This window comes from Anopheles coluzzii, chromosome X (genome assembly GCF_943734685.1).
Source record: "Anopheles coluzzii chromosome X, AcolN3, whole genome shotgun sequence".
In the NCBI taxonomy this organism is placed as follows: domain Eukaryota; kingdom Metazoa; phylum Arthropoda; class Insecta; order Diptera; family Culicidae; genus Anopheles; species Anopheles coluzzii.
Genome location: NC_064669.1, coordinates 290,508 through 316,324, shown reverse-complemented (window position 1 = coordinate 316,324; position 25,817 = coordinate 290,508). Strand labels below are relative to the sequence as shown.

Here is a 25,817-nt window from a genome sequence, read left to right as displayed (position 1 = left end):
GGTGCGCTTGTATTGAAAGTTGCTATTCGCTCTCCTCTAACCCATCTCCACCTTTCCCGCCGTGCAAGATCGTGCCTGCGTAGGCACGCGTTTGTCGTCTCGGAAACTACCTTTCCAACCACGGCCACCTACACATAAGAGACATACACACACAGTGCGCGCGTAGGCCGACCCGCGTGCCTACGGATATACCAACACCGAACCAAGCGCCAAGCACTCCGTACACGCACACACACACCAGCGTTAGCGAGCAGCAGGCGCAGCGTATCTATTTCTATTTCTACGTGTCATCCCGTCCCTGTCTGGCAGGCGGTACGCGATTAGGTTCGATTCCAAATCGCCCGAGCGGCTGTCCCCCTTGCGCACGACGAATCCGGGCCGCACCAGCACCAGCAACGATGGATGAGAGCGTACGGAATAGTACGAAGCTCGATATCGAGGGAGTTAGACAGCAGTCCGCGACCGAGGCACTGCGCGCTGAAAGTGAACCGAAGGAAAGCTACAGGAAGCTCGGCGAACCAGACGTTAATAGGAACGGGTTTGACGGTTGGTATTTAGCTAGAATATTTGCATGGAATGCATGAATGTCCCCTTCCCTAGTAGCTGGTAGTAGAATGGGTTGTTCCACGAGAACACTGAGCACAAAATTGAATGAAACAGAAGCAAACGCACCAAACGAGGTGTGTACCACATGACCCCGACAGCAATGAAACCTGCCTGTGGGTCGCAGATCTTTATCTCCATCGATCCGTCCCAGCAATCTGTCATAATCTCATTTGAACAAATCTCAACGCCATATCACAACACTGCGCTTGAGCTGATGCTGCATCGGTGCACCTTGGGTAAAGATAATGGACAGTGGGATAACAGTATCGTTGTAGCGTAACCCGTGTTTGGACTGACGTCACATGGGTCGTGTGATTGCGTAGGCATCATCGGCAGCACAGTACACCGCGCTGTCGTCAATCCGTCTCTGACACTGCCACGGACCGGGGTTGTTTTATATTTAAAAACCTTCCTCTTACCGCATCCACTGATTCGTTTCCTCTCTACCACTTTATCCATCATGACACGCACCACCACAGCTACGACGACCATCCGGGCGGAAAACGGCCACCACGCGATGCCACGCGAGAACGGAACGGGCGCCAAGGATGGCGAGGAGGAGCGGATGCTAAATGGTGCCGGGGTGGAGCCGTCCGGAGCCGAACCAACCGAGAAGGACAAGCTCGCCCAGAAGGAGGTGGAGGTGAAGTTCATCCCGTCGCAGAACGGGGACGCCCGTATTGACATGGAGCTGGAGAGTCAGGTAAATTGACAATTGGGTGAAGCAATTAGCATCACCCGCGGCAATTACATGAGCACACACGGGTGTGTACCGCGCGACGAAAGTCTCAGCCCACGGACCATTACACGTAGCAAGTGTCCGCAGACGGGTGTAAGCTTTCGTCCTGAGTGGAAGTTGCTGCTGCAGCGGAAAACATTACTTTCATCCCTTGCGTTTTTGGTCGTCTTTCCACCGGTTTCCCTCCCCCGTACAGCAAGCACTCACCGGCATGACCAAGGAGGAGCTGATGAAGTACGCCAACGATCCGTTCTGGGTGAGACTGCGCTGGCTGCTGTTCGTGCTGTTCTGGGCCCTGTGGGGTGCGATGCTGCTCGGCTCGTTCTACATCATCTATGATGCGCCCAAATGTGCCGCGCCGGTCCCGCTGTCCTGGTGGCAGGAGGGACCACTGGTGGAGCTGGACGGTGAGCGCCAGTTCGCCGACCAGCTTCCCGAGGTGGAGCGGTACGGTGCGAAGGGTGTGATCTATCGGCTGCCTGCGGATGAAACGTACCTGGTGGAGACGGCGGCCGTACAGGGCAAGCTAAAGCAGCTGGTCAGCACGTTCGGGTAAGTGAGAGCCGCTAATCAGTTTGACCTTGAGCAGGCCATTCGGGAGGAGGGGGCGGGTAACCGACGGTGCACACATTTTCGGCACACAAATCTCTCTTTAAGCTGCTCAATTAACCGTCTCCGGAAGTGGAATTCCTTTCATCACCCTTATTGGTACGGTTGCTCGTTAGTGTGTGCCGTCTGAGCCGTTGTAGTTTGAATAGTGCTACAGATTTATCATCCATTGAGGCTACTTGGAGAATCTAGACAGCGAAATAGCAACTGCAGGTCAGATAATCTAATCGGTCGTCTAAGGGCAATGTTCCTCTTTAAGAGACAACCAATGTATCTAAAATGACGGAACGATTCAAACTGTTGAGAAACAGAGAAACAATTGATCTTACACTGCTGCAGCCTGGAGAGACTTTAACCCAATATTGACGTTCATACTCACTTAATGATGGGTTTGTTGTGAAATTTTGTGCATTTCCGAAGTGTGTCTGTTTCAACACTTCCGCTACCATTTTGTTAATACCATTCCTATTCACATTTTACCATTTGCAGCACCAAGGACGTGAAGGTCGTGGTGGACATCACTCCCAACTACGTCACCAAGGAGGATGCGCTGTTCCAGGAGGCGCTCCAGAAGCCGGACAGTGCCGCTCACTCGGCGTTCGTGTGGCGCGAGGCAGGCATGAAACCCCCGAACTGGCTGTCGATTGCCGAGGAGGGTAGTGCGTGGAAGAACGCCTCCAACAACCAGTACGTGCTGTCCCAGTTCGGAGCGGATCGGTACGATCTGCAGCTCGGCGAACCGGCGGCCCGGGACAAGCTGAAGGCCACCCTCAAAGCACTGCTGGGCCAGGGCGTGCGGGGCGTACGGTTGGCCAACGCGAAGCATCTGCTGATCAACCGCGACGGTGGCGACGAGGCGCCCATGAACCTGGAGGAGGCGGACAAGTCGCTCACGCACACCGACTACGGCTTCTGGACGCACAAGGAGACGACGTACCGCGAGGGGCTCGGCGAGCTGTTCCGCGAGCTGGTGGAGCTGGTGCACGAGCAGACGGACGGCGAAGGGTTCCTGTCCGTGACGGAGGACATTCTGCGGCCGGAGGTTTTCGCCGTGAACGGGACGCTGCAGATGGATGCCCCGCTGTACGGCAACATTGAGTTCGATTTGCGCGAGGGCAGCGGGCCGGATGTGGCGCGCAAGCTGCGCCACGACATCGAGAACGCTTACCGAACGATCAGCGAGTACGCGGTGGTGGCTAGCGGGGCCGGTTCGGGCAAACCCTGGCTGCAGCTGCGCTACGATCGGGCCTCGCTCGAGCACGTGCCAGCGTCCGAGTACACCGTGTTCCACTTCCTGCTGCCCGGCGTGCCCGTCTTCCCACTGGACGTGCTGACCCGCGGTAATGTGTCTAGCGAGAGTGTGGAAACGTTGGAAAAGTTCCGCGCCACACCCTCGTTCCAGCACGGGCTGTTCAACGCGTACACCGATGCGAACGCGTCGGCCATCGCATACACACGGTAAGCGGTTTTAAACCACTGGCTTTAACGCTGCCGAATCTCGCTAACTAACCCCTTCACACATCTCTCTGATCTTCTTTGTAAAATGCTTTCCTATCGCTCTACGATGCGCTAACAATAATTCACAATTACACGTTCAACACAGCTGTTTGTAAGTGACCCGTTTTCGTTACTAACACCCATTTGTTCTGTATTTTGTTTGAGTTTAAATGTAGTTCGATTTCGTTGACTCAATTCACTCAATTCAACTGCTAACTGCTATTTACTTAATCTCTCACCTCCTTTAGGCTAAAGTCGGGCAACCCAGGATACTTTGTCGTGCTGAATCTCGCTTCGACCGACCAGAAGACGACGTTCGACTTCAGCGGTATCGATGGCATTGGCAGCGAGCTGACGGTGGTGCTGACGAGCCAGAACTATGCCGTTCCGAATGTTGGCGTAAAGTAAGTCACCACTCACCCTTCTCTCGGCTCGTTGCTTGTCTTAATACCCCATGTTTTCGTCTTCTTTTTCTTCCGTAGAACCAAGGTACCGGTCGATGCCGTACCGTTGTCGCCGAAATCTGCCCTAATTGCCACCTACGTACCGACCAAGTAAACCCGCAACCACTCAACACCAAACGTGGAGTGAGTGAGTGTGTTGGCGGGCACGGTTGGCAGGCGAATAAAGTCTCTTGGACGTATAATCTAATACCTATCCTTGCTTGGGAGATATATGCGTGTGTGCATTTTGCTATTCTATTATCTATCGCTTTCGAGCGCATCTGCAATCGCGCTGCCGCGTTTAAATTTGCTCACTTTTTTCCGCCCTTAGCCGGAATGGGTGTATATCTCATGTACGTGGCAGTTTTGCAGAAGGTGTACGCTCAGCTTCTCAATAAAGTAAAATAGCCATTAGGCTATAACAGCATACAGAACTGGTACAAAATGTTATCAATTATTATTAAGGCATGTGTAATTGCCGTAGGTTTTTTTGCATACAGAAAGAAACGAACTTACACTTACCATCAGAGCGATTAGGGACAGTGCCAAATGTTCGCCTTGCTACTCTCGTTCGCTTGTCACTCTCTTCTTCGGTGCATTTTTTTTTTGCTGTAATTTGGTCACGCCCGTTGCAATCTGACCAGCATGTCGAAATCTCTTCCGTTGCAGTCGGCAAATGGTAATTTGAGCCTCCTCCGTTGCAGTCTGGAAACATCAATGACTTTATCCAACATTTTTCTTCTTCTTTTGTTAATCTACTGCACTGTTTCATCGCCAATCCTTTCCTTCGTTGACGTAACAGAGTATGCTACGGTTCATTAAGGTTCATTTTGAATTATTGTGCAACCGTGGCTATCCGGCTATCCAGAGGGACGTTCTGAATGGGAATCGAACTCGATGAAAAATTCATAGCCCTCTAGATGAAAAATTAGAAACCCGTATAGATTTTGTACTGGCCAACCTAGTTGTACAACCCTGTCCACTCATGAGCGACGAATGTTTCTCGTCGAACGAGTTCGTCGGTACGGCTGAATAATAAATAATAAAAAAAAACACAACAAATTAAGTAAGGGGCCGCGCGCACGAACCGCACCGTAAGCCCTACCGGGAGCTCTGCTCGACCGGTAGCCTGTAGCACACTAGGTCAGGTGTGTTCTCCACACACTTAGCGCGCATCGCTAAGTGCAGTGTAGCAGTTTGCGTGAGCGCAGTGTCGATCCCTGGATGTCGATATTAGCAGCGAACACCCATCCTATTGTTATTCACATCCCGTTGCAGATTCCCATTCAGACGATCGTGGCAAGGATGATTCGCTCCAGGCAGGGCCACTTACAAACGTGCCGAAAAATAATGGTTCTTTGTGAAAGCTGTTGAACAAAATGGGTTGGTTCATAGTTGTTCCTCAACCAATCAGTATTTTCGACGTAAAATTAATTTCCGGGATGTTGATTCCTGGTGTTGAGTTCTCGGAATCGCACCCACATCTCGGAACCGCTTCCGAGAATTGTTGTTCGTGCGAATTCCGGATTAACAGAATCGACGACAGGTGAAGTTAGGAATCGTCTGGTGCTGTTTTTACGCCAAATATACGAACAATACGGCCAACGATCATTGCTCGTGCCTACGAGCTCGTCCAGTCATGCTCCATGCCTCAATTGCTCAAGCTGAGCGCCATAGTTCTTACAGTGCCCAGCCCACTCATTTTCCATCGCTTTTACTAGCACCTGGGAATGATTAAGCCATTCACCAACGCTTTGTTCTGCCATGAGCTCTCAGAGTCCGACGTTGCAGTCAGGTGAGCGAATTTTAACCGCACGCCATCGCACAGTTTTCACAATCCAATGCCCGGTGAGCTCGTCTGATGCATTTTGCGTACATAAGAGGTGCTTGGTTTTGATTGGCCCTAACATTTGGATAAAAACTGAGTTGGGACAGTTAGGGACTTTGCGCGCAACGTTTTGGTGCGACCTGCTGGATTAGCTCACCAGGTAAATAATATAAATGAGCAACAATCCTCCTCGAACCAACGGGAGCTGATGCGTAATATTTCCAGCGTTAGATAGGAAGAAAAGATAAGTAAGATAGAAAGTAAAGTGAGAAAAACTAGTAAGTCGTAGAGTACGAGAACCTAATACAGAATAGCATATACGTACACACACATACAATTTCATTTCGGATCCTAACACTTAACTTAGGGAATGAACAAAAACCTTAACATTCGCCTACAGATTGCCATATGTTCTTATTTTGACCATGCATAATAAGGAAAAGAAAGCCTCCCACATTCTAGCCATAAGCAAGGAAATACCCTCAACGCCCTGTTAATAATAAAGTCACTTGTTTATCAAAACTCTACGAGTCACGTCTTATTTCGTTCTAACCATTAGCACAGCAATATTGATTTGAAGAAAAAAGAAAGGTGTTGAATGTTTATCCTGAGCGTGAATGATGGTAAATGTGATCTCAAAACCGCCAATGAATAGATGACCTTTGTTCTTCTCGCTTATCGTCGAATAAGGCAGTTGAGCCAATTTGTTCGTGTGTTACTTTAGTGTGATGCAAAAAGGCTGGAAGCGATTTGAGGAACATGTTCTATAACAAACAAGATAGTTTTGACAGCAACAAAAAGTGAAAAAGGAAACTGAAGCTGTAATTCTGAGGAATGTGTTCTTATGATCTGAACACATTCTGTACTCTGGTTATATTCAAGGCGCTAGAACGCCTACCTGGAACTTACTAAAAATAAAATTTAAATTTAACTTTCAAAACCACTCGACTACCAAGTGAGTCGACGTTTTTGCTAACACACTGCTGAGTATATAGTTGTCCTTGATATAATATGAAGAAAGAAATCCTAAACATTCCTAGCGCAAAAACTTAAGCTTGTAACGATCAATGATTGCACATTTCCTCGAACATGCCAAAGGTAATGCTATGGTAACATAACAAATTAACTAAACTGGAATGAGGTAAGCAAACTTCCCGTTTTCCTTTACTCAACAAAAAATCCACACCTTAGTTACTAACGCTGAGCAACGATAGCCTCCTCTAGCGTGCTCAGAAACGGTTCTGCCCTACCGTCTAGTGATACGATAATGTCTTTGGCCTGCTGCAAGATTTGGCGCGGTTCTACGTCCACCCCGGTCGTGTCTACGATCGTTTGGATTCGGACCTGATACTCTTTCGGCGCCGATGCACCACAAACGGACTTCAAATTTTCCATCGCCGCCGACGCAATTCTGTCCCTGGACACTCGCTTCTCCGGTGCGCTCAGCAGCTTCGCGAGTGTGAATGGTTCGGTCGCCTCGCTGTAGTCGTCCGATTCTGGCAACTGTGCTGCGTCCTGCCCGGTTCGGCGAGCAGCGTAAGCGTGCGCCAGCAGCACAGCGAACGCGTACGCGACCAAACACCGGGACGCGCTCACCCGCTCGGTGGCCGTTCTCTCCTTGCCGAGGATTTTCTTCAACATCCCCACCACCCAGAATGAGCTGCTCTCGCTAACCGTGCCGAACTGGGCGATAGTGCTGCGGATGGCCGCGTGTGGTTCTGGTCGCACGGTAAGCAGGGCGTACGCTAGGGTATACCAGAGCGGGTACAGCCGATATTCGATCGGTTCGCTGGAATGGAGAAGTATATGTTCGGTTAGATTACTCTAGCCATCACTCGTCAGTTTCTTCACGGTACAGTACCTGATCTTGAGCACCGGTAGAGTGGCGAGCAGTTGTTCGACCAAACCGAGCTGGGCTGCCGGATCGCCTCGCGAAACGTGCCAGTGATGGAGGAAATGAAGCTCTAGGCACAGTGGTAGACAGTGCTGTGCCAGCAGCTCGTATTGCCACTGAGAGATTGCCGTGTAACCGACAATGTTAAGCGCTTGCAGCCATGCCGGTTTTGACGGAAGTGCGAGACTTCCATTTTCGGCCGACCGGTCGCAGAGATAGTGGCTCAGGGCGGACTCCATCAGCCGCATCCAAGGCACGGTCTGGCTGTCCAGCAAGTTGGCCGACTCGAGCACGCACTGAGTCAGCAGCTGCGAGTTGACATCGCTGTCCAGTAGGCGTATAAGCTCATCTACAAATAAACTGGAGAAGAAACAAATTAATTGTAGTCTTTGTGTAACTTAACCATAGTTTGTGTTGTTCATTTTTGAATGTTAATTATTCAAACCTTTTCATCTTAAAATATGCCAACACATGATTTAATTCTCATTTGAGGTTATCTATGAATTTGATATGATCTATGAATTATTACAGTGAGTACAAAAAGTATTTGTCTAGCAGAATATTTTAGAGGAAATGGTTAACAATGACTGGGGTTTTAACTTTAAGGCTTTGTCGAATCAATGTCGTTTAAATTTCGTTCAAAAAACATGTCAAAAAACTTGATTTTATTGGAATTATAGTAAGCCGTATTTGGGTTATGAGTAATTTAATTATAGTAACCTATGAATTTGTGTAGCTATAAGTTTTTGTATGAAATACATTTCTTTCTGTTTCTAACCGTACACCAAGCTGGTTGATTGCACTACCTCCAATAGATTTTTGTCTTGATTTTGGAGCTTAAGCTACTGAAATTGTTTTGCTGACATTTGATTCTGACATGTAAAAACACTGTAAGACGACCCACAAAATTTCCGCGTTCGGAACGTTCCGATACTTCCTTTATAATAGTTCCAATCGTTCCGATACTTCCAACGATACCGACGGTTCCGTCATTCTGATACATCCCATCGTTCCATCCATTCCAATCGTTCCAACCGTTCCGACCGTTCTGATAGTTCCAATCATTTCGATACTTTTAACGATATCGACTGTTCCGATTGTTCCCTACCAGCATTAAACGGCTTTGAATGCATTCAGACGGCATTAGTGATGAGTCAAGTACCACTTTTCACTGTGTGGTGCTGTGGTACCACGCACAGTCTACTGTGCTGTGTGTGCGTGGTACCACACTTAATGTGTGGTCACACAGTAGCTGTGTTCCCGCACAGTTTTTGCACAGTTACTGTGTTATCGCACAGTTAGTGTGCTTTGCACACTTTTTGTGCTCCGCACAGCAGTTTGTGTGCTCCGCACAGTTATTGTGTACAATCCGCACAGTTTGTGTGCTCAGCACAGTTTGTGTGCTCCGCACAGTTTCTGTGCTCCGCACAGTTAATGTGCTCCGCACAGTTTGTGTACAATCCGCACAGTTGCATACAATAACTGTGCGGAGCACAGAAACTGTGCGGATTGTACACAATAACTGTGCGGAGCACACAAACTGTGCGAAGCACACAATAACTTTGCGGAGCACACAAACTGTGCGAAGCACACAATAACTGTGCGGAGCACAGTAGCTGTGCGGAGCACAGTAACTGTGCGGAGCACACAAACTGTGCGGAGCACACAAACTGTGCGGAGCACATAAATTGTGCTAAGTGTGGCACCACAATTTTATAAAATGTGCAATTGTGCTCGCACATTTTACTGTGCTGTGTGTGCGCGGTGGCACAGTGCTACTTGACTCATCACTAGACGGCATTTATAGCCTTAGTCGCCTTAGAAGGCGAATAAAGATTTCAACCGAAACTTTTACGGCTGTAACGGGTTCTCTTCGAAATCTTTCAACTTTTTGATTCAACGAGAACAGATAGCTTGCCGCCATCTTAGCTTGTTTATATACTGGTTATGCACCCTTACTAATGTCACTGCCAAATAGAGCAGTGACAACGCTTTTGGTTCCGAACCGAGAAAGCGTGTGTTCAAATCCTGATTTTTATGATCTTTTTTGTGTTTATTTCTTTTTAAATTAATATTTTCTTGCTATAATTAATACAAACAAAATTTATGTGAAGCAAAATTAAAATTACACCTTTTTAAAAACCATAATAATTACACTATGTTCACCCTTCATTATCAGGATAGGGGAAATATGTATCTCATTTCTCCTTTTATTAGAGTTATCGAAATGAGTTTGATATATTAACACCTTTCAACGGGTTGGTCTTTAACAACTGAATAAGGCAGACCATATTTAATAAAGTGAAATAGCTCAGAGCTTAACGCAAGAGAACATAACACGTAAATCGTGCTATCGAATCTCATGCACATATCTGGGAACACTACAACAGCGCAGTGCTGAAGACGCTTGTAAGGTTTTCTTTTGACAGCTGCAATTTCAAATTTCAAATTAAAAGCGAAATTTTTCAATGACATATTTCAAAGGCATTTAATTACTGCTAAATGCACTGCTGATCGCCTTCAATTCGCCGGCGATTACAAGGCGATTAGAAGGCATTTAACGGAAATTTGCGGGTAGGGTTAATCGTTCCTACCGTTCCAATCGTTACGATATATCCAACCGTTCCGACTGTTCCATCCATTTCGATACATCCAATGGTTCCGATGGTTCCGATCGTTCCGATACATTCAACCGTTCCGACAGTTCCGTCGTCCCGATACATCCGATCTTACCAACCGTTCCGACTGTTCCATCCGTTCCGATACATCCAATGGTTGCGACGGTTCCGATACATACAACCGTTACGACCATTCTGATAGTTCCTATCGTTCCGATACATTCAACGATTCCAACTGTTCCAATTGTTGACTGTTCCAAACAATCTGGCTCGATAAATCCAACCGTTCCGACCGATGCGATCGTTCAATCCGTCCCGATAAATCCAACCGTTTCGACAGTTCCATCGTCTCGATACATCCGATCGTTCCAACCGTTCCGACTGTTCCATCCGTTCAAATATATCTAATGGTTCCGATGGTTCTAATTGTTCTGATACATCCAACCGTTCCGAATGTTCCATCCGTTCCGATACACCCAATGATTCCGACGGTTCCGATCGTTCCGATACATTCAAAAATTTCACCAGTTCCGATTGGTAACCGTTCCGTCCATTCTGGTAGTTAAATCGTTCCATCACATCAAACGGTTCCGATCGATCAAACCTGATAGGATCAAAATTTTGAACCTAGTTCCGATCGTTCCGATTGAGGAACGGAACGAACCTGCTAGGTGCACTCCGAAACACACCTCACTACAGAAAAAATACGCATCACATCGAGCGCATTGAATTAAGTAATGTGATGTTTGATCAGTTTTCGCGAATCGTAGCTCGATAATAGTAAATCCGCGATGCTCAAACATTTCTCTTAAACACAGTTTCTGGATGAGCCACAAATTTCCGCGACAAATTTTCTACGATCACTTTGTCGCAAACAAAATCATCGTAAACAATTTTACATACCGTGGTGCTGAGGTGCTCTACTGTCACATTCACATGCTGGAAATTTCACTCTAATCCTGCTGGATAAAGACGTTGGAGCCGTTGAACGGAAACGGAACGAACCTGCTAGGTGCGATCCGAAACACACCTCACTACAGAAAAAAATACGCATCAGAGCGTTTCTACATACACCGAGAATGCAGCTGAGAAAATAACTGACAGCATGCTTTGACAGCGACTGACAGCATTTTCGGTGAGAGAATTCTCCTCGGCATGCAAAGAACGATGGAGCTGAGAAAAAATTGAATTGGCAGGTTATAGCGATCGATCAATTATAGTTTGCATTTTTGCCGTCTAATAATCGTAGAAATATTATTAAAAAGTAAAAGAAACTTTTTTGACTTCATTTTAGTGATTAAAATGGATTTTTTCAACATCATTTTAAAAGTCTCATCTCGGCGCTTTTCAGAGCTTCTACACACACCAGCGTGAGAAACCGGTTGTCAATTCTCTCACAGCCATCTCTCAAATGCAGTCTCGGTGTATGTAGAAACGCTCTCACATCGAGCGCATTGAATTAAGTAATGTGATGTTTGATCAGTTTTCGCGAATCGTAGCTCGATAATAGTAAATCCGCGATGCTCAAACATTTCTCTTAAACACAGTTTCTGGATGAGCCACAAATTTCCGCGACAAATTTTCTACGATCACTTTGTCGCAAACAAAATCATCGTAAACAATTTTACATACCGTGGTGCTGAGGTGCTCTACTGTCACATTCACATGCTGGAAATTTCACTCTAATCCTGCTGGATAAAGACGTTGGAGCCGTTGAACGGAAACGGAACGAACCTGCTAGGTGCGATCCGAAACACACCTCACTACAGAAAAAAATACGCATCACATCGAGCGCATTGAATTAAGTAATGTGATGTTTGATCAGTTTTCGCGAATCGTAGCTCGATAATAGTAAATCCGCGATGCTCAAACATTTCTCTTAAACACAGTTTCTGGATGAGCCACAAATTTCCGCGACAAATTTTCTACGATCACTTTGTCGCAAACAAAATCATCGTAAACAATTTTACATACCGTGGTGCTGAGGTGCTCTACTGTCACATTCACATGCTGGAAATTTCACTCTAATCCTGCTGGATAAAGACGTTGGAGCCGTTGAACGGAAACGGAACGAACCTGCTAGGTGCGATCCGAAACACACCTCACTACAGAAAAAAATACGCATCACATCGAGCGCATTGAATTAAGTAATGTGATGTTTGATCAGTTTTCGCGAATCGTAGCTCGATAATAGTAAATCCGCGATGCTCAAACATTTCTCTTAAACACAGTTTCTGGATGAGCCACAAATTTCCGCGACAAATTTTCTACGATCACTTTGTCGCAAACAAAATCATCGTAAACAATTTTACATACCGTGGTGCTGAGGTGCTCTACTGTCACATTCACATGCTGGAAATTTCACTCTAATCCTGCTGGATAAAGACGTTGGAGCCGTTGAACGGAAACGGAACGAACCTGCTAGGTGCGATCCGAAACACACCTCACTACAGAAAAAAATACGCATCACATCGAGCGCGATGAATTAAGTAATGTGATGTTTGATCAGTTTTCGCGAATCGTAGCTCGATAATAATAAATCCGCGATGCTCAAACATTTCTCTTAAACACAGTTTCTGGATGAGCCACAAATTTCCGCGACAAATTTTCTACGATCACTTTGTCGCAAACAAAATCATCGTAAACAATTTTACATACCGTGGTGCTGAGGTGCTCTACTGTCACATTCACATGCTGGAAATTTCACTCTAATCCTGCTGGATAAAGACGTTGGAGCCGTTGAACGGAAACGGAACGAACCTGCTAGGTGCGATCCGAAACACACCTCACTACAGAAAAAATACGCATCACATCGAGCGCATTGAATTAAGTAATGTGATGTTTGATCAGTTTTCGCGAATCGTAGCTCGATAATAGTAAATCCGCGATGCTCAAACATTTCTCTTAAACACAGTTTCTGGATGAGCCACAAATTTCCGCGACAAATTTTCTACGATCACTTTGTCGCAAACAAAATCATCGTAAACAATTTTACATACCGTGGTGCTGAGGTGCTCTACTGTCACATTCACATGCTGGAAATTTCACTCTAATCCTGCTGGATAAAGACGTTGGAGCCGTTGAACGGAAACGGAACGAACCTGCTAGGTGCGATCCGAAACACACCTCACTACAGAAAAAAATACGCATCACATCGAGCGCATTGAATTAAGTAATGTGATGTTTGATCAGTTTTCGCGAATCGTAGCTCGATAATAGTAAATCCGCGATGCTCAAACATTTCTCTTAAACACAGTTTCTGGATGAGCCACAAATTTCCGCGACAAATTTTCTACGATCACTTTGTCGCAAACAAAATCATCGTAAACAATTTTACATACCGTGGTGCTGAGGTGCTCTACTGTCACATTCACATGCTGGAAATTTCACTCTAATCCTGCTGGATAAAGACGTTGGAGCCGTTGAACGGAAACGGAACGAACCTGCTAGGTGCGATCCGAAACACACCTCACTACAGAAAAAAATACGCATCACATCGAGCGCGATGAATTAAGTAATGTGATGTTTGATCAGTTTTCGCGAATCGTAGCTCGATAATAATAAATCCGCGATGCTCAAACATTTCTCTTAAACACAGTTTCTGGATGAGCCACAAATTTCCGCGACAAATTTTCTACGATCACTTTGTCGCAAACAAAATCATCGTAAACAATTTTACATACCGTGGTGCTGAGGTGCTCTACTGTCACATTCACATGCTGGAAATTTCACTCTAATCCTGCTGGATAAAGACGTTGGAGCCGTTGAACGGAAACGGAACGAACCTGCTAGGTGCGATCCGAAACACACCTCACTACAGAAAAAATACGCATCACATCGAGCGCATTGAATTAAGTAATGTGATGTTTGATCAGTTTTCGCGAATCGTAGCTCGATAATAGTAAATCCGCGATGCTCAAACATTTCTCTTAAACACAGTTTCTGGATGAGCCACAAATTTCCGCGACAAATTTTCTACGATCACTTTGTCGCAAACAAAATCATCGTAAACAATTTTACATACCGTGGTGCTGAGGTGCTCTACTGTCACATTCACATGCTGGAAATTTCACTCTAATCCTGCTGGATAAAGACGTTGGAGCCGTTGAACGGAAACGGAACGAACCTGCTAGGTGCGATCCGAAACACACCTCACTACAGAAAAAAATACGCATCACATCGAGCGCATTGAATTAAGTAATGTGATGTTTGATCAGTTTTCGCGAATCGTAGCTCGATAATAGTAAATCCGCGATGCTCAAACATTTCTCTTAAACACAGTTTCTGGATAAGCCACAAATTTCCGCGACAAATTTTCTACGATCACTTTCCGCGTAAATTCCCGTAAATCCCGTAAATTCCGCGTAAATCCGCGATGCTCAAACATTTCTCTTAAACACAGTTTCTGGATGAGCCACAAATTTCCGCGACAAATTTTCTACGATCACTTTGTCGCAAACAAAATCATCGTAAACAATTTTACATACCGTGGTGCTGAGGTGCTCTACTGTCACATTCACATGCTGGAAATTTCACTCTAATCCTGCTGGATAAAGACGTTGGAGCCGTTGAACGGAAACGGAACGAACCTGCTAGGTGCGATCCGAAACACACCTCACTACAGAAAAAAATACGCATCATATCGAGCGCATTGAATTAAGTAATGTGATGTTTGATCAGTTTTCGCGAATCGTAGCTCGATAATAGTAAATCCGCGATGCTCAAACATTTCTCTTAAACACAGTTTCTGGATGAGCCACAAATTTCCGCGACAAATTTTCTACGATCACTTTGTCGCAAACAAAATCATCGTAAACAATTTTACATACCGTGGTGCTGAGGTGCTCTACTGTCACATTCACATGCTGGAAATTTCACTCTAATCCTGCTGGATAAAGACGTTGGAGCCGTTGAACGTCTTCCGTCTCTTTCTTCTGCTTAGCTTAATGTGAGCGAGAGGGCGTTAGAGTGCGTGTGCGGCAGAACAGTGCGCCTCCCATTCACGCAGTTTTAAACTCACCGGCTAGTAGACCACACACCAGCAGCTTAGCATTGAACGCCACCGGATCAGAAGAAATTTGTCATTTCATCTCTGTCAGTCAACACCCGTACAGCCATTACAGCAGCAGCAGTGTTGCCAACCCAGTTTGACGAGCAAGATTTGCAACGAGCAAGAAATCTTCGGACGCAGGTGTACAATTTGGTGACTACAGCAAGTGTGCCATTACCATTTGTATTGTACAACGCTACCTCTCGCCCACCAACCGGATACCGAGGATGATCAACGAAATTCACTCCAGGATCATAAACAAGCTGATGGAAATCGAAAGTGTGCTGCAAAGTTTCCCGAAGGGGAAGCGGCGCAACGACTACCTGCAGACCGTGGCGGACATTCGATGCGATGTGCAGCGCGATTTGGAGCATCATCTTCCACTAGACGGCCAACTGGCGCGTGCCAAATATGTCCTGAAGAGGGTAAAAAAAGCCTTACGGGAGTACACCGTGTGCTGTTGCTGCTATCGGCAGGAGAAGCGATATCATGTTTAGTGAAAAGGACGCCCGCGCGGGGAATGTCAGCGGAACGGCAGCATCTTACAAAGGCTGAGATGCACCAAAAACCTGCTGCCAACCTGTGCCAGTGCCGTCTGTTCATGGCGTAACAAATGCGTTTGATGTTACGACCTAAATAAAAGCAGCTGGAACCGTGTTTGTCTGTGTGTCTAATCGTACTTCATGGAACATCAACTATCAGGACTGCCGAGAATCTTCCGGTGGATGGTAAACAAATTCTAACTAAATTATTGAACTAATGAAAATCTCATTGTACAGTAGAAAAAGGTTTGGTTAAAAAGACCCAAGGCTGCCGGGATCTGGGGAAAAAGGGTAGAATAGCTGGATTTTCATATTCCAGTTCGAACATTTTTCTAACCAACAAATTGTCTAGCAATGAGAACAATGAAATGAACTGTCACTCACAGGATCATCCGAGAATGAGGCGCGAACTTTGTACCCGTATTGTTGACGTTCTGTTGTGGTAGTGTGGAATTTGCTCGAACAAATCCGCCATTTCGCTACAGGCGCACATTTCCTATTTTTTCATGCTGATTCATCTAGCTTCTAACGGGTAAATGAGGTTAGGATGGGTAAAGAACTGTACCTTAGCGTATTTTCGGTTTGCCACTTTTTGACACTGGTCAGCAGCTCAGTCATCAAGGCGCGCGCCTCGAGCAGCCGGGGACAGTGCGAGCAGCCGGTGCCGCACGCGTCCGGCAATTGTGCCAGTACATCCGCTATCGACGCAACCAGCCGCTGTACGGCCGCGGTCAGCTGGGGCTTCCCGTTCGCCACCTTGCTTGCCGCCCGGCCGGCATTCATGAGCATCCGCACGACGACGCCGATGTACAGCTTGCGCTTCAACAGATACATGCCGCCCGGCACGAGCTGGTTCGCTTCGTTGCACCGCATTCCCGTCACGATTTCAAGCAAGCTGCAAAGGGAGAACGTAGAGCACCGGACGTTTCCGTTAAACTGATGAATGATCAACGCGTACTTTACTTTACGTATGCTTTACTTACAGCATGAGCGCATCGTCCAGGTCGCGGTGCGGCACCTTCGGCTCGCGCAGCAGAAAGCCTGCTTCCGCGGTCATTACGAACCAGTCCAGTGCTGGCGTCAGCTCGGCAACGTGCATCGGCATCCACACGAGGCGGGCAAAGTGGTGCAGCAGCCGCACCATGGCCGTGCGCGTTTGCTCCTCCGACCGTACCACCGGCTCGTACGCTAGCCGTACGCAGATCGCGAGCGTAGGGGCGTGCGTGCGCCGTATCCAGCCGGGCAGGGGATCGAACGGTTCGCCGAACCAGCGGCAACGCACGAACACGCACGCCAGCAGCTCGTGGCACTCGGGGCTGTGGTGCTCCAGCATGGCGTGCATACGCTCGAGCAGCAGCTCCGACGGCAGCAGCCGCTCCCAGGGCAGATCGAGCACGAGCGTGTTGTACACGTACAGGGCCGAAATCATGATGCGCGGATCGACGAACCATTCCAGGTACCAGTGAAGGAAGTACAGCAGTATCTGGCTGCAATGGTCGGTGTCGGCGTACGCTTCGCGCACCTGCTCGATTGCGTACTCGACGCAGTGCAGCAGCACGCCGAACATCCACTTGGCCTTATCGTTGTTGCAGTGTCGCGCTGTGTCGATCACGGGCGCCATGGTCGTCCTGCCGTACGGTGTGGACGGCGAGTATCCACCGGGCCGGGCGTGTGCATGGACGTCCGCACCGTACGGTACGATCCACGGCTCAAACATGCGATACACGGTGGGCAGCAGGTTGTCGTGCACTGAGGAAAAAAACAGCAGCATCGCACATTAGAAAATCGGTCAAACAAAACGTTCCGTCCGCGCGCTTACCGCATCCGATGCGATTGTCACGCATGCCGGCGGCAAGCAGGCTGTGGGCAAACATGCCCAGCAGCATTCCCAGCACCTCGATGTACGCGCCGTGCCGCCTGTACATGCCGTTCCATGGGTAAGCGCCATCGCGCTGGCGCACAAAGTGCTCGGTCACGGCCACCAGCAGATGGTGCAACAGTTCCGGCCCCAGCACCGGCTCGGTGCAGTTCGCTTCGGCAAACTGGCGATGGGCCTGGTGCAGTGCGTCCTCCGCCATGCCCAGGCACAGATCGGGCAGATGGTGGGCCCGCGAACGCAGCACGTTCAGCAACCGTAGCAGCATCACCGGCGGCAGCGTGGGCCATTGCGAGTACGCGTTGATCGTGTGCTGCAGCAGTTTGCCAAAGTTGTCGGGAAATTTGCTGCTCGCCAACGTTACCAGGTGCGAAATTAGGATCTAAAATTCAAATGAAATAAAAAAGCGTATATCCAATATTCCAAATATCGCTGCCGTGCTTAGGACGTGCTTGTTGATGACATACGTCTGCAAACTTTTCATCCTGCTCGGCTTGCTCGTCCGATCGCACCGGGCTGACGGTATCCGCGGGCCGCGCTTTGTACAGTCCGATCACTATCAGCTTGGCAAACTGGTCGAGCTCGTCCGGCGCGACGTCATGCTCCTTTAGCCACCGCGACAGGTCGAGCTGTGCAAGAGAATAGTAAATTCGTGTTAGTGTGAGCCCACACGTTGCGTCGGTCCCGACAGCGCGTACCTTGCTGCCGAACATGTCCACAAACAGGGTCCGCTCCAGGCTGCCGGTTTTCTGCTTCACCAGCTGGCCGTACACCTGCAGCAGCGGCCGGCACGGAATGCGCCCGTCCTCTAGCAGGGCAACGATCACGCTGGACGGTTTGTGTCCTGTCTCGAGCGCGTCCGCAAACAGCTGCCCGACCTCCTCGAACATAAGCTTCGACAGTTCGCTCCGGTACGTCTCGAGGCTTAGCCGAACGGCGAATGTAAGCGGCGGCACGAAGTTCGCATCGGACACCTCGTGCAGCAGCGTGCGCAGCATCGTCCGGATGATGGCATTCAGCGACTGCACCGCGGTCTGGTCCGTCTCGGCGCAGTAGTCGACGAACAGACTGTTCCACAGCTCGCGCAGCAAGATGGTGTGGTGGACGATGTACGGTGGAATGTTGATCGCCATCTGCAGGAACGCTTCCAGCCCGCGCAACCGTGCGTCGATGCGCTCCTGCACGGTCTTGTCCAGCGTGGCACACTTCGTGTGCACCTTGACCGTGGCGGCACCGGCACAGTACAGCACGCTACACTTGGCCTGCTTCACCAGCTGCCTGTCCTCGTTGACGTACAGCTGCCGGTACAGCTCGAACAGCTCGTCCCGGCGCTGCTCCAGCTCGGCTTTCGTCGTCCAGTACGTTTTGTCGATGTGCTGCCGCACGATCCGCAGGCTCTCGGTGATGCGCCTGACTCGTACCGCCGCCGGTTTCGCCAGTGCGTCGCGCAAATCCTGCTGCTCGCCGCGCACCTCGACCACCGGCACTGGGAGTGGATCGGTGTACGCGTTTGCTAGCCGGCGCTGGATGGCCTCGACTGGCGTAAGCGCCGGTTTGCCGGCAGCAGTCCCTTCCGACAGTTGGGCCTTTAGCGGTTGGGCCGGATGGACGCGGTAAAGCGCGTACCAGCGCTCCACCATCAGACGGTGCAGCGTGACGAGGGCCGGCTGGTTGACGCACTCGGGCCAACATTCCTTGATAGAGCACAAACAGTTGATTGCGTGAAAAATGGTTGAAATCGCATGCGGTTACGGTTAACGGATAGCGTCTGTATTTATTCGATACACGTGCTCACATTTTGAACCTCACACACAAATGTACAAAGCATTAGTTTTTGATTGAAGACATGCAATTGTATCGTTGCTGGGAGGGATAAAGGCAATGAATTCCCGCAAATAATTAGCCTTTGGCATCGATAGCTTGGACGATTTGTAACTTAAATTTTAACGTAATATTTTTGGCGTTTATTTTAATAGTAAAATATCGCAGACAAAATTTTCATATCTAAAATGGAATGAACAACGAAAAACAGGCGCATTTTTATTCAATTTGAACGTGATTTCCTTGCACTTCGTTAATTTTCGTATAGAAAAATCCTGTTGGATTTTATTAAAAAAAATGGATGTATGTTACGCTCTCCAGTCAAACATATCACCATCAAATAAAGATCTCGAAACGTAGACCATGTAGGCCATGCGATTCATAAACATAAACTTCAAACACTACTGAACTTTAAAACAACAACCAGTCATGAATAAACAAACAAATATTGTTCAAAATAATCCAACCACAAATGGTTACGGTTGTTCGTTTTGACACTTTTTAATTCAAACGCTTTCCGACCACCGACTCTATATGTTTACCTGCACGCCCTGCAGAGTCGCCTGCAGATGGGGAACGGCGTACTGCACTGGTAGATTGATCGGATCGTCCATCGCGATGCGATTCAGGTCCGGGTCCAGCAACCACAGCTGGAACGCTTTGACGAGACTAAAAAGGCGCATAAGCTTTTATACGAAACATCGCCAAAAACGCAACGCTTACCGCAACATTTCCACCGCGGGTTTGTTCGTCTCTTGCGCGCTATGGTAGTGCAGCTCGAGACGGCACAGCGTCTGTTTCACCTTTTCCATCAGACCGGTGTCCGCGCCGTACAGTCGATCCGACACACCGTGCACCGGGTCGCCCACGTCCGTGACGCGCGTCAGCAGGGCGGCGAAAAACTGCTGCCAGACGGCCAGACACAGTGGATGCTCCACGCTGACGCTCACCAGAAAGCGGGCCAGCTTGCAGTAGACCAGCGAATCGGCCGCAGGACAAAAGTCTTCCTCGCGCGTGCGCAGGCCTCCGCTCACGTCGCGCAGTGCCGCGTCCAGCTTGAGCGATTCCTTCCGCTTGAGTGCACGCAGCAGTCTGGGCCAGAGTTCGGTGTCCAGTTCGAGCTGTCGGTGCTCGAGCTCGAACACAAGCAGCGCCAGGGCCACGCAATCGTTTGGCAGGGTGCCGTACAGCAGCGGCGGCTCGGTACCGATTATCTTAGACCAGAGCGAGTGTATGCCCGGTTGCTTTTGTTTCACCTGCGCGAAGGACTGGCAAAGGGAGAGACGGGTGTTTAATGCACATGTTGCACGTAAGATTAGTGCGGCTGAATGTAGCACAACCAATGTTTTACCTTGAAAAATGGAGCCAGCTTATCGCGCAACGCCTTCCAGGCTTCCGCGTGGCCGAACGAAACCGAGGCGAGCACGTTCAGCAAACGCAGCACCTTGGCACTGTTCGTCCAGCTGGATATTTGCGTCAACCAGTCGCACCACATGCCGACTAACGCCGCCGGCGTTGCGTAGCCACAGCGCCAGTGCGAAACCGCTTGCGACACCAGCATCGTGCCCAGTTTGCCCACCTTCGCCTGATCAAGCAGTTTCAGTGCGAGCATCTGTTCGCTCTGTTGCGGATCGATCGTGCTGGTGGAAGGCTTCGGCGGCGTCCAAACTAGCTCAACGTCATCCTGCACCAGCTGTGTCAGCAGGTCGGCGAATCGCTCGCTACCCAGCAGCGCATGGGAACACTCGGTAAACAGCAGACTGATCAGCTCCAGGCAGCGCACCACAACCGTGTCGAGGTGGTGATCTAGCAGCAGCTGCAACAAGTTCACGCCGTCCTGGCAGAAGACGGGCACCCAGTGTCCGATGGTGGTGGTAAGCATCGCGGCCAGACACGCAACCGGGCACCGTTCGTCAACCGCTGCCTTCACGTCCGCTAGCTGCTCGAGAGCGGGCACATTGCGCACCTCCACACTGGAGGGATCTTGCAAGATCTGCTGCACGATGGGCAGCGGCTGGTCGAGTGCGTGCAATCGCAGCTGCAGCAGCACAAACAGGCAACGCTCCTGGTAGTTTTCATATTCGCTTTGCTCCGTAGCGTCGGAGTTTGCTTTGACCGGAGATTGATTTTTGCGAAACGCCGCCACGACGCTGTACGCTACGCGGTTTTGTAGCGCCTTTGGCACATTCAACCCACTATAGGACGAAAGAGAGGAAATTGGTTGTAGGAACAATGTAATGTGAGCACTCACATTTACTGACGTTACCTTATTTCCCCATAATTGATGTACATTAACAGCCCCAGCGCTAGCTTGTGGTACACGTGCGCTCTGGAATAACTTAGCAGCAGCTCCAGCATCACGTTTACATCTGATTCAGTTGGATCCCACAGCATAACCAACTTCCTTTTGCTACTGAATACGTCCAGCAGTCTGCTCCCCTTTGCCTGCCAAGCATCGGCGGTGGGCTGAGGGTTAGCCGTGCCGTCCGCCGCTAGCGTTTGTAGCATTACCGAAAGCACAAACACATTTTTCTCCACGATCGTATGAATCTGCTCGATTATGAGCTCGGCACAGACGAGTTCGGCCGCATCGACAGCAACCAGCACCTGGGAATGAAGGGACGAAGCAACGAAAATGGACGAAAATATCCAGTTAGAATATTTTCACTTCGATTCCAACTGTCCTGGTTCGATTATTCCCTACCTCTATCTTATTTTCGTACTAGATCTCTGTTTTGTCTTTTTGTTTGCTTAGTGTTAGCGTTAAAATTAGCTTTATTTAATTTAACATTGTTGCACAGCCTTCCCGGTAGCCTTATCTTTTGTGCTTCTCATTATATAAATTGCAAAAGGCAGATGCTAATATGTATTTAATTGTTCATGCCTTTGCATAGCCCATTTTACTCGAGTAAACCTTCGAAATTTGATAAATGAATTAGGTTGTCCAACAATTTAATTCTAAACATGTAGCTATAAACTCCAAACGTGTTCTGATTTGTTTACACTTAATTAAAAAAAACTTTCCATAATATGAATCAAAACGATAACGTATACAACTTTAATTTAAACTTCACTGCACGAGTATAGCACACATTTCAGAAGCTACAAATATACCGGGCTAGCTATACATACCTCAAACAGTGTTTTCGTGATTGTGCAGATGAACTCCTTATCGCTGGATGGATCCCGTGCGAGTGCAAGATCGACGAATGGTTTCAGCACGTTGTACAGATTGTGCGCTGCCTCCTGGCCGAGCAACGCTTTGCTGAACTGGTCCGTAGCGGTGGCATTGTGCGGGACGGGTGGCTTACTTTCATGCTCGAAGTCTGGCCCAAGCGTAAAGTCGCGCTGCACAAGGCAACGCAGCATCCACCAGCAAGCGCGCGAGCTGAGCAACGCGAAGGGCAGCGTCGAAAGGTGCCGGGCCAGGGCCACGCCTGCTGCGTAGATGCAACGGGCCGCACCGTACACGAGCGTATCGAAGTGTACCTGCACCAGCTCCACCTCCTCGGACGTATGCGGCCCGTGTGTGTCGCGATAGTAGCGCAGCACGTCACCCGCGAACTTGACCGTATCGTTGATGAGCAGCGCCAAACGTTGCGCAAAGTGGCTGTATCTGGCGATCCGACCGTACGTCGACAATCCCTCGCCGAGTACGGCTACCAGCCGGTTGGCGAGCGTGACTAGCCACAGCATTTCGGTGGTGGGCAGCTGCCGCACGTCTCCGCTCACCACGCGGCGAATCGCGCGTGACGTAATCGTACCAAACAGCCGCTGGAACGGTATCTGGTCAAGCAGTGCGAGCAGATCGCTTTCCTTAATCGGCCGCACCCGCTTGTCCGGCGAGCTTTCCTCCCCGTCGCTATCGACCCATTCGAAGTTGTCGGCCGCTTTCGACCCACTGCCACCCGCCTCTCTAACCGGCATCTTCTCTTGAGCGGTACGGCCCTCCGCTTCCTCCAGCGGCGTTAGGAATGTTTGGCGCTCGAGGATGGGACGCAGCAGCACGTGCGTCAGGGTAAGAATGGCCTGCAGCTCACCGTCCAGCAGATCGGGGCTCGATTCTTTACCTCCGACCGGTAGCGGATGTACCAGCACGTGTGCCCACGTGCCGATACCGCTGGGAAAGCGCAGCAAATGAAACATCAGCCAGACCCGGTCGTGCACGTTGCCCGCGCCCAACAGGTTGGTGCCGACGTGCACAAACCACTTGCGCAAATCCTGCACGTACTCGCATCGTTCGCCCTCGTCGCACCCGCTACCGGACGCTTCCATGCGCAGCGCATTGCCAATGATGCGTAGCTTGTGGCGTAGCGCCACGGTTGGATTTTGGCCGGCCTTCGGCGGGTCCGAGACCTTCTTCTCCACCATCGAGCGAGTGTGGAGCAGGTGTATCAGTGCTTCCTTCTCCTTCGTCAGACAGCGATCCAGCAGCGAGGACATGGTACCCTTCGCCTCCTTAAACCGTTCTACGTTCAGCGAGGCGACTCTGATCATTCGGAGAGAGAAAAAGGAAGAAGGAACATGTTTCGATTGGATTCGAGCTTGTGCAGTGCTCTGCTCCACTCACCTGCTTTTCAGCGACACACTCACCGTCCGCTCGTCGTCGCACCGGCCCGTCGCACTGAACTTTACCTGTTGGAAGTCCCAGCATCTACCCTGCAGGCTGGCTATTTGCTGGTGGGCCACCTTGCGCTCCCGCACGACCTCGCCGTAGCCGTGGTAGCCGGCCCGATACGTCTGTATGCTTATGTGCAGGTCGTCATCGTACCCACCCGGATCCTTCGCCACGCCGTGCGGGCTTTCGGACCGGACGAACTGCTGCTCCATCGCGTCCAGATGCGCCCGGTCGGTCTGTAGGGCGGTATCCTCCATCTGCTGGATGCATTGCAGGTAGAGTGTGCGGGTTCGCGGTGCACTAATGCAGGGCCGTTCGATTGGTTGCGCGCTGGTGGTTGAAGGACGTGCTAACGTTTGGACGCCGTCGCTCGCTTCCAGCTTTAGTTGGCTCAAATCGGGATAGAGCATGGTGGTGGACAGGTTTGGAACGGCTGGAGCACTGCAGGGCGGAGCAGTGGGAGCAAAATCGCCACCCATTTCTTCCTTCGTTCGGCTATCTTCATTTGCTTCTTGTGATTGATATGATTGAGTTTCTTCCACCGCTGAGGGTTCAATCGATTGTTCTGGATCGTTGCTAAAGGTCGCTTCTTCCACTTCTTCGTATGCCGTTTGCTCCTCTGATGGCGATGTTGGTGCTAGTGCTGTTGGTATAACTGTTGGTTCGGTAACAGTTTCTTGCACTTCCTCGGCCTTGGCAGCAGTTGATTTTATTACACTCTTTTTGCTGCTAGTTTTTTTCTACTCGCACCATCGACAGCGCACATTGTTGCCGAAGAAAAAAGTAAACAACCGGAAGGTCAATTGTTGCAGAAGATTGCAACGCAGATTCAGTTCGCTCTTACCTTCGTCCTGGGCTTCACGGCTTCCATTGTTGGACCGAGCAGTGGCTCAAACGTGTGCCAGAGATTATTTGAATTGCCAAACTACTCTTGACTTAGTACGACTCACACACAAAGCTCTATAGTCGATCTACCGTGCACAAGATGGATTAAACGATGACCAAGCGCACATTTCTGCATTTATCACGCACGGTATTTGGTAGGAATAGAACATCACATCATCATACCTTCACTCACAATTATAAAACAGTCTAGCTAAACTATTCACTAATCGTAGGTTGTGAAATCAACACATTAATTGCGCACCTACCCGTTTGTCCTTCGTCATTATTGAAAAAATCACAACGAAGCCCTACGATACAACAAAACAAAGAAAGGGCACAGGGAAAAATAGATACGGATTGAGCATGTTTTGAAAACACCACACGCTTGACAGCTGTTCCCTGCATAAGCTGTCAATGGACATCGATCGGCGTGACGCTTAAGTGCAGTTTCCACACGCAAACGAGTTTCCGCCACAAGCTTTGTTTGAATTGGCAGTTAGACGCTGCTGGATGAAATTCTGGCTGCGTACGGTATTAATAATGTTTAATCGCTCATATTTTCATTTATGTTTCCCATGTATTCTCCAAAAATCAAAAATATATCTTGTATTTAAATTTATATTAAGCAATACACACGATTCTTAACCAGCCAGAGGTTCTCTCGTGATGGCCACAGTACTTTGATGAACTAGTTAATGATGAGTTTAACGAACAGCTAGATGCTCCACTAGCTGATAGCATTATGTTAGTGTCACCTAGCATCCCGAAAAGCTATCAGTTGACTGAAAAAC

The 25,817-nt window shown here is 49.1% G+C and overlaps 3 protein-coding genes across 9 annotated transcripts in view; 2 read left to right on the top strand and 1 right to left on the bottom strand.

The window, feature by feature from the left end:
* Nucleotides 1-25,817, top strand: part of LOC120953861 (histone acetyltransferase p300) — a 277,036-nt gene that overhangs the window by 87,279 nt on the left and 163,940 nt on the right. The gene's annotated exons all lie outside the window — the stretch shown is intronic.
* Nucleotides 9-4,328, top strand: LOC120960957 (uncharacterized). The gene is made up of 6 exons (XM_040384459.2): nucleotides 9-546; nucleotides 1,086-1,309; nucleotides 1,542-1,897; nucleotides 2,444-3,412; nucleotides 3,700-3,855; nucleotides 3,934-4,328. Exons 1-6 carry the CDS (start codon nucleotides 399-401, stop codon nucleotides 4,007-4,009), a joined length of 1,929 nt encoding a protein of 642 aa, XP_040240393.1. The 5' UTR covers nucleotides 9-398; the 3' UTR covers nucleotides 4,010-4,328.
* LOC120960956 (ectopic P granules protein 5 homolog) lies at nucleotides 6,112-25,415 on the bottom strand. Its single transcript, XM_040384457.2, has 14 exons — nucleotides 24,986-25,415; nucleotides 24,094-24,881; nucleotides 22,656-24,012; nucleotides 21,790-22,130; nucleotides 20,875-21,718; nucleotides 20,247-20,791; nucleotides 20,066-20,192; nucleotides 18,401-19,396; nucleotides 18,170-18,331; nucleotides 17,646-18,084; nucleotides 16,810-17,575; nucleotides 16,392-16,721; nucleotides 7,584-7,976; nucleotides 6,112-7,511 (listed from the first exon to the last, which is right to left on the bottom strand). Exons 1-14 carry the CDS (start codon nucleotides 25,010-25,012, stop codon nucleotides 6,917-6,919), a joined length of 7,710 nt encoding a protein of 2,569 aa, XP_040240391.2. The 5' UTR covers nucleotides 25,013-25,415; the 3' UTR covers nucleotides 6,112-6,916.

Excerpts from the sequence above, each read along its gene's own strand:
- LOC120960957 (XM_040384459.2), top strand. The coding sequence starts at position 399 with ATGGATGAGAGCGTACGGAATAGTACGAAGCTCGATATCGAGGGAGTT. Across the intron at positions 547-1,085 it reads TAATAGGAACGGGTTTGACG|CTACGACGACCATCCGGGCG; the intron begins GTTGGTATTTAG and ends GCACCACCACAG. Across the intron at positions 1,310-1,541 it reads ACATGGAGCTGGAGAGTCAG|CAAGCACTCACCGGCATGAC; the intron begins GTAAATTGACAA and ends TCCCCCGTACAG.
- LOC120960956 (XM_040384457.2), bottom strand. The coding sequence starts at position 25,012 with ATGGAAGCCGTGAAGCCCAGGACGAAG. Across the intron at positions 17,576-17,645 it reads TGACAATCGCATCGGATGCG|TGCACGACAACCTGCTGCCC; the intron begins GTAAGCGCGCGG and ends TTTTTTCCTCAG. Across the intron at positions 16,722-16,809 it reads CTGGACGATGCGCTCATGCT|CTTGCTTGAAATCGTGACGG; the intron begins GTAAGTAAAGCA and ends CTCCCTTTGCAG.